The sequence below is a fragment of the Myotis brandtii genome, unplaced genomic scaffold, assembly GCF_000412655.1.
Source record: "Myotis brandtii unplaced genomic scaffold, ASM41265v1 scaffold312, whole genome shotgun sequence".
In the NCBI taxonomy this organism is placed as follows: Eukaryota; Metazoa; Chordata; class Mammalia; order Chiroptera; family Vespertilionidae; genus Myotis; species Myotis brandtii.
Window position 1 is genome coordinate 2,352,853 of NW_005361955.1, and position 8,211 is coordinate 2,361,063.

General features: G+C 56.6%; 1 protein-coding gene across 1 annotated transcript in view; it reads left to right on the forward strand.

Annotated features, from left to right (window-relative positions):
• Positions 1–8,211, forward strand: part of PLXND1 (plexin D1) — a 56,801-nt gene that overhangs the window by 39,286 nt on the left and 9,304 nt on the right. The window contains exons 17-27 of the mRNA XM_005870125.1: positions 60–199; positions 946–1,113; positions 1,201–1,291; positions 1,478–1,741; positions 1,828–1,977; positions 2,738–2,852; positions 4,267–4,374; positions 4,486–4,598; positions 5,393–5,497; positions 6,016–6,146; positions 6,392–6,590. Of these exons, the coding sequence (XP_005870187.1) occupies positions 60–199; positions 946–1,113; positions 1,201–1,291; positions 1,478–1,741; positions 1,828–1,977; positions 2,738–2,852; positions 4,267–4,374; positions 4,486–4,598; positions 5,393–5,497; positions 6,016–6,146; positions 6,392–6,590 (1,584 nt within the window). The remainder of the gene's footprint in view (positions 1–59; positions 200–945; positions 1,114–1,200; positions 1,292–1,477; positions 1,742–1,827; positions 1,978–2,737; positions 2,853–4,266; positions 4,375–4,485; positions 4,599–5,392; positions 5,498–6,015; positions 6,147–6,391; positions 6,591–8,211) is intronic.

An 8,211-nucleotide genomic window follows, 5' to 3' on the forward strand; every position in this document is an offset into this window, starting at 1 on the left:
CAGCCAGGCACACCCCCTGGGCTGGCTTGAGGCCTGACCACCTGCCTCCCACCCCACAGCTGCCCCTGGTCCACTCCCTGGAACCTGCCATGGGCCCCAAGGCGGGGGGCACCAGGATTACCATCCACGGGAGCGACCTCCACGTGGGCTCTGAGCTCCAGGTCCTGCTGAACAACACAGAGCCCTGCACGGAGCTCATGTAAGTCCCTTGGCCCCAGCTGTCCCCCCCCGGCCCATAGAAACCATGGGGCTGGGGGGCCGGAGGGGTGGGGGTGCTACCCTGGGATCAAGCATCACCCCTTGGCCAAGCCCTTTCCCCTCTGAGCCTCAGCTTCCTCATCTGGTAAGAACAGGGAGTTATGGGAAGTACGTTGTGCCCAGCATACAGTAGGTGCTTCATAAGTGACAGCTGCAGTAAAATGGTGGTGATTGCATACACTCTGAGATCCTTAGCTCTTGGTGAAATAGCTCTGTCTTTATTATGCACTTAATGTGTACCAGGCTTCATTGATGGGGACAACTAGATGAGCCCAACACAGTCTCAGCCCTCAGGGAAAAGCAGGCGCTCCCACAGGAAACAGAAATGTCCAGTGGGGTTGGATTGGGAGAAAAGTCTGGGCTTTCAGAGCCACGGGACAGGGCCCTTGCCAGGGGCAGGAGTTGGGAGAGGAGCTCTGGGAAGGCTTCTTGGAGGAGGTGGGACTGGGCAACTGGGAAGTACAGGCAGGGTCAGAGAGAAGGGAAGATATTCTAGGTGGAGAGGACAGCCCAAGCAACGTATGGCAGTGGGAATATAGAAACAGAACTTATGTGCAAGAGGGCAGAAGAGCAGATTGGGGCCGTTGAAAAGGCCTGTGCCCCTGGTCAGCGGGGCAGGGGGTGTTGGGTAGGGGCAAGCAATGGGAGATGGGGGCCCTGCTGACAAAGCTCGCTGCCCTCCCACAGGCGCACAGAAACTAGCATCGCCTGCACAGTGCCCGGGGGCACCCTGCCAGCCCCCGTGCCTGTGTGTGTGCGCTTCGAGCACCGGGGCTGTGTGCGTGGCAACCTCACCTTCTGGTACATGCGGAACCCGGTCATCATAGCCATCAGTCCCCGCCGCAGCCCCGTCAGGTGAGACCCTGACCCTGATCCTGACCCCCCAGGCGGGTCTAGCTCTCTTGGGCTGCAGGTGGGCTGATGGGCTTGCTGTCCCCACAGCGGTGGCAGGACCATCACAGTGGCTGGTGAGCGTTTCCATATGGTGCAGAACGTGTCCATGGCTGTGCACCACATCGGCCGACAGCCCACAGTGAGCGGGGCAGGGGACTGAGGTGGTGGGGGTGGCTGGCAGCCCTCGCTCTGCTGCATCTCTCCATCTGTCTCTCTCCGCCCCCCTCTGCTTCTCTGTCCCCCTAAACCTCAAACTCTCCCCATTTCTCCATGTCTATTTGCTCATTCCCCACCCCAACCTTGGTCCATGGCCCTCTCCCACCAGCTCTGCAAGGTTCTCAATTCCACCCTCATCACCTGCCCTTCCCCGGGGGCCCTGAGCAACGCGTCGGCACCAGTGGATTTCTTCATCAACGGGCGGGCCTACACCGACGAGGTGGCAGTGGCCGAGGAGCTGCTGGACTCCGAGGAGGCCCAGCGGGGCAGCAGGTTCCGCCTGGACTACCTCCCTGACCCTCAGTTCTCCACGGCCAAGAGGGAGAAGTGGATCAAACACCACCCTGGGGAGCCCCTCACCCTAGTCATCCATGTGAGTGCAGCGGGTGCCGGGCGGGGGCAGCGAATGGGCTGGGCTCAGCCATGGGCCTGGGTGAGCACGCCTCTCCTCTCCCACAGAAAGAGCAGGACAGCCTGGGGCTGGAGAGCCACGAGTACCGGGTCAAGATCGGCCAAGTGGCCTGCGACATCCAGATCGTCTCGGAGAGAGTCATCCACTGCTCGGTCAACGAGTCCCTGGGCACAGCCGAGGGGCAGCTGCCCATCACGGTGAGTGGATGGGGCACTGGAGGCAGAGGCGGACACGGCTCCCAGCCCCACCTGCCCAGGTGCCTGTCCCTGGCTCAGCACCTCGGAACTGAGCAGGCAGAGCAAAGCAGAGCTCTACGTCCCCACTTGACAGATGAGGAAACAGGGCCAAGAACTGAGGGACCTGCTCAAGGTCAGTGATAGGCCTGATGGGGCTGGACTCTGAAAGGCCATAAGAAATTGCCCCTGTTCTAGGTGCTCTCCCCAGAGTCTGGGCTGCCGGTCATCACGCAGGATCATGGAGGACAGGGAAGCAAGAGGAGTAGAGCGAGGGCCCAGAAAGCGGGATCTTTTCTGCACTGCACCTGCTTGCATGCCTCCTGGGCTGGGGAGCTCATTTCCTTACAGACAGCTCTGACTGGGAAAGCTCCCTTTCGTCTGCACCTCAGTCCCAATTCTGCCCTTGGAGTCCTCAGACGCCTCCTGTTCCCAGGACAACCCTACAGACACCTGGGGACAGCAGCCACGCCCTGTGAACAGCCTTGGCTCCTCTGCCACGCCTCCCAGGCTTTAATAAAAACCCTCCTGAGTTTCTCCTCTGTGCCAGGCCCAGGACTAAAAGCATGACAAGCATTATCTCATTTAGTCCTCAGGCATCCCCTGGAGGTGGGTGTGGTCATCTCTGTGCCAGGCGACTTGCCCCAGGCCACACAGCTAGTTAGGAGAAGAGCCGAGGCGCAAGTCCAGGGAAGCTACAACCCCCTCCCCTATCTTTGTGCAGATCCAGGTAGGAAACTTCAACCAGACCATCGCCACGCTACAGCTGGGCGGCAGCGAGACCGCCATCATCGTGTCCATCGTCATCTGCAGCGTCCTGCTGCTGCTCTCTGTGGTTGGTAAGGAGCCCCACCCTCGTGGTGGAGGGCAGGCCTGTCCCCCTTGCCCCTCTGAAGATGGGCAGGTAGAAGGGGAGGCAGAGTGGGCTGGGGGCACAGCTTGAACATCGGTGTGGGGGTAGGAACAGGTCCTGCCCCCAGAGGTGGGTGAGAGGTGTGCCTGGCTACAGCACGAATGGTAGGATAGCTGTTGGGAGGGCACGCTGTGGGATTTGGAACCTTTCTATCTAATCATTAGGGAGCTGTTGAAGGTACTTGAGAGGGTTGTTATACCACTTTAAGTGGTTGGTTATAAAGGTAATATATTCAATGTCGCAGGGAAATTGGAACCCTCATACACTGCTGGGGGGGTTGGAAAATACTCTGGCAGTTCCTCCAAATGTCAAACAAAACGCTACCATGTGACCCAGCAGTCCCACTCCTGGGTGTCTATCCAACAGACATGAGAACATGTTCACACAAAACTTGTGCATGAGAATTCGTGGCAGCATTGTTCATAACAGGCAAAAATAGAAGCAACTTAATGTCTATCAACTGATGAATAAGTAAAATGTGATGTATAGATACACACAGTGGAATACTGTTCAGTCATAAAAGGGAATGAAGTACTGGCTCATGCTGCCTCGGGGCTGAACCTTGACAACATGATGCTAAATGAAAAGCCACTCACAGAAGACCACAGGCGGTAGGATCCCAGGTGATGGATGCACAACTGAAAGCCATTAGGATTGTCTTCTTTAAATGGATGGATGGATCACATGGCATGTGCATCATTCATATCTTAGCAAAGCTGTTTTTAAAAAAATATTCAATGTAGAAAATTTTAGGGAATCAGTGAACCAAAAAAAAACACACCCATCATTATCACCCTATATATTTTGGTATGTTTCCTGTCAGTCTCAAAGTTTTATATAATATTTATAATATGTACAAATATATATAAGAATATAAAATATCTTAATATATATATTACATACACACACACATATATATATATTCCTTCTCCCAACTTAGAAAAGGGATTATAATATAATACTGCTTTGTAATCTGCTTTTAAAAGTTTCTCAATTCACAAGTAACACTTGGTCCTTGTAGAAAGAATTGAAAATGCTAAAAACACACAAATCACCCATATTTCTCACATGTAATCTATCCTTAGGGAAAGCCACTGCTTACCACTGTTTCACATACACACACACTCCTTTTTATAAGAATGGGACACTGAGCCTTATTTTACTGGTTTCTCCAAACCCTTTGCCCACTGGGGAGGGGAGGCCGGGGCCGCCTGGCCACACCTGTCCCGAGGAGGTGGCGCTGAGGCCGGACCTCTCCCTCCGGGCCCTGCGCACAGCAGGTGCCCACACCAGCTTTCCAAAGGGCTTTCCAGGCCTGATCCCCTCTCCAATGCCCGCAGCCCTGTTTGTCTTCTGCACCAAGAGCCGCCGCGCTGAGCGCTACTGGCAGAAGACCCTGCTGCAGATGGAGGAGATGGAGTCTCAGATCCGAGAGGAAATCCGTAAAGGTAGTGGGGGGGGGGGGGGGGGGGGGGGGGCCCGTGCAGGACCACGGGCCTCGGCTTTCCCAGCTGGGGAATGGGTTGGAGATCCACTCACCGCGAACTTCCTGCCCCCAGGCTTTGCCGAGCTGCAGACGGACATGACGGATCTGACCAAGGAGCTCAACCGCAGCCAGGGCATCCCGTTCCTGGAGTACAAGCACTTTGTGACCCGCACTTTCTTCCCTAAGGTCAGCCGGTGCCCTCGGCCGCCACCTCGGGGGCTCGAGGCTGTGCCGCTTGAGGGCACTTTTATGCACATGGGGAAACTTGGCTAGTGCAGTGTGGGCCCCGTGAGCCGTGCACATCCACAGGGCCTGCCGGGAGGGGGCCCAGGTTCCACCCCCGCTTTCCTTCATTGTTCACTCAATGTTTAACTGTCCATAAAGAAGCTGGCTGCCAGCCCCACTCTCCTCCTAGGGTGCTAGGCCTACCTCTCCCCTCACTGGGGGTACGGGGAGGGGGTGAGCAGAGGTGGCCCAAGCGTCATGTGTCCTGCCAGCCTCTCTTATATCGGGGCCCCTTCCCAGCCAGGCTTCTCTTGGTCTCCCCCTACCCTCTTCCTGCCCCCTGGACTCTGCCCACCCCTGCCATGCCTTTCTGTTCCTGGCTACTGCCCTGTCCCCTTTCCCTGGCCTGCCCAGAGCATTTGTGCTAATGGCCAATGCCCTCCTCTTGCCCTGGTCACACCATGCAGCAGCCTCTCTGCCTCGGTTTCCCTTATTCCACTCTCAGCTGCTTTTGTTTTCTTTTAAGCCTTGTGCCCTCTTGCACTGCTACAGCTTGGCGCATGCTGGTTCCACTCTTTTTCCTCCAGGAAGCCCCCGGGGACACCCCTCCCCACTCCTCTGGAATCCTGTGACTCCGTGGTCGTGGCCCATTGCCTTGTCTTTCTCTGTAAAGTGTCCCTTTGCCTTTGTTGAGTGTCCCTGCATGCCAGTCAGGGGAGTCTAGCCCTGCTGAGCTGCTGGGTCTGCCTCCACAGTGTTCCTCCCTCTATGAAGAGCGTTACATACTGCCCTCCCAGACCCTCAACTCCCAGGGCAGCTCCCCGGTGCAAGAGACACACCCACTGCTGGGAGAGTGGAAGGTGAGTACCCTCGACCCCCGCTCCACACACTGGGCCGCCTCGGCCACCCAGTCCCTGTCAGGCTCCTTTCCAGCTCATCGGGTCCATTGATCCAAATCACAGGGGAGCGGGGGGGTGTGTGGGGTGTAATCTTTCATTGGAAGGTAGTAAGCGCTTCATCCCAGGAGGCATTGAAGCAGCCCCTCAGGGTGTTATAAGTGCTGACCCCCGGCCAGGTAGAGAGGGAAGAGGACTGGGCCTCCCTAGACATCCCACTCTGCCCGCGCCTTAGAGGACAGTTGAGAGGGTCCCTCATGGGGATGCTGGGTTACCTCCAGGAACTCTTGCCCTTCTTTGTGCCCCACTTTTCAATCCAACTGAGCCATTGTTCCCAGTCATGGGGAGTTAGGAGGCATCCACCATTAAAAGGTAGTGAGCTCCCCATCCCAGGAGGCATTCAAGGAGCCATTCGGGAAGTTATAAGTGCTGACCCCTCAGCCAGGCAGAGGCACTGGTCCCCTCACCGATTGCTTCTGCAGATCCCCGAGAGCTGCCGGCCCAACATGGAAGAGGGGATCAGCCTGTTCTCCTCGCTGCTCAACAACAAGCACTTCCTCATCGTCTTTGTCCACGCCCTAGAGCAGCAGAAGGACTTCGCAGTGCGCGACAGGTCAGGCTGCGAGGCTCTGGGGGTGGGGCTCTGTCTGAGGTCCCACTGGTCCTGGGCCGGCCTGGCTGGACCCTGGGCTCGGGAAGTTTGCAAATCACCATGTCCTCTGGGCAGCTAGCTGGCCTCCAACATCAAGGCGGGGTACTGGGGTTCTGAGACCCCACATTCCTCCCCTTCCCCGGCCTGGATTCCACCCGCACAGGCACATCAGGGATAAGGCCACTGACGCCCATGCCCACCCACAGGTGCAGCCTGGCCTCCCTCCTGACCATCGCGCTGCATGGCAAGCTCGAGTACTACACCAGCATCATGAAGGAGCTGCTGGTGGACCTCATCGACGCCTCCGCCGCCAAGAACCCCAAGCTCATGCTGCGGCGCACGGAGTCCGTGGTGGAGAAGATGCTCACCAACTGGATGTCCATCTGCATGTACAGCTGCCTGAGGGTGAGGCAGGCGTGAAGGCGCTGCCAATACGGCAGGGACCACCGTCTCCCAGTCTTCCCGCGGTAGACTGGCCTTTGTTCATTCTTCCGCCAACTCTTCCAGGAGAGTTATCCCATCCTGTGTGCAGATGAGAGAGGGACTCAGAGGAGGGCAGGGACAGGCCCAGAGGATCCATTATACAGACGGGGACGGAGGCTCAGAGCCCGCTGGGCAGAACGGAGGCCACGTCAGGGAGCTTGTCCTCAGTCATCAAACCCTCGCAGCCACGGGAGCTCTCCCAGCGTTAGGGGAGAGAGATGTGGAAACAAATTAAAATTCAGCAAAGCTCCACCGCTGAGGCTTCTGACCCGGCTGGAGGGCTCCAGGTGGCGGCCTGAGTAAGGGTTGGAGTAGGAATGAGCCAGGTAAAGAACTGGGTGTCCCAGGTTTTGGTGACAGTGTGGGCAAAGCCAGGAGCAGGGACTGTTTCTGAAAGGAACTGAAGGAAGGCAGGTGAGTCTTTCTGACGAGATAAGGCCGGGAAGTCCAGTGAGGCCAGGTGGTCAGGCCCGTCTGCATTCTGCCAAAGGGACCCCTAAATTAGGGCTTTTCTGCCGAGGCCAAAAGTCATCTGGGGGTCACAGGAGAAAGGCAAGGGGCTGACGGAAGCCTAGAACCAGGGCCTCAGATGTCCTGGGTTCAAGTCCAGTCTATGTGCAACCTTGAAAAAGGTATCGCCCTCTCTCTGTCTTGGTTTCTCTCTGTCGTGTGGGCCATGCCCCTGGGCTTGGGGCTCCAGAACCAGGGACTTAGATGTCCTGGGATCGAGTCCAGTCTATGTGCGACCTTGAAAAAGGCATCGCCCTCTCTCTGTCTTGGTTTCTCTGTCGTGTGGGCCATGCCCCTGGGCTTGGGGCTCGTGAGGGCAGGCAGCCTGGAGGAGCCCTGTGGTGGGAAGGGGAATGGGGATGGAGCAGAGGAGGTTGGGCCTAGGACGGGGCCATCACACAGCCCCTGGAGGCTCTCCCAGTGTTACTGGTCTTGGCATTGGTCTGCACCGGCTGCCACAGGGCCCTTACGGGCTGCAGTGGACTCTGGACCCAGCTCCCAAGGCCTCTTTGTGTGGCTTCCCTTCCGAGCCTTTGTTTCCTGCTCCAGAAAATGGGGCGTCAGTGGCTCCCACCACCAGGCCTGGAGAATTAGATCAGGAATAGGAGTCAGCATGCTTGCCCTGGCTGGTGTTCTCAGTGGTTAGAGCATCAGCCCGCGCAGCAAAGGGTTTCGGGTTCAGTTCCCAAGGCAACCAATCGATATGATAGCAATGTTTCTCTCTCTCTCTCTCTCTCCCCTCTCTGTCCCTTTCACTTTCTCTAAACATCAGTGGAAAAAATATCCTCGGGTGAAGAGTAACAAAAAAAAAAAAGGAGTTGGCATGCTATCTTCATCATCTTGCCAAATCTGCCTAACACTATTATGTACTTAATTTTGTCCTTAAATCAGCTTACCATTTTACCTAAATATCTGTCATCAGTGTAATACCTGATCACTTGCTATAAAATGACCATGAAAATCAGCTCATTGCTGTGGATAGCAGCCAAGTTCCTTTCTGGCTGTGAACGTTATGACAGGGAGACTGGCGGTC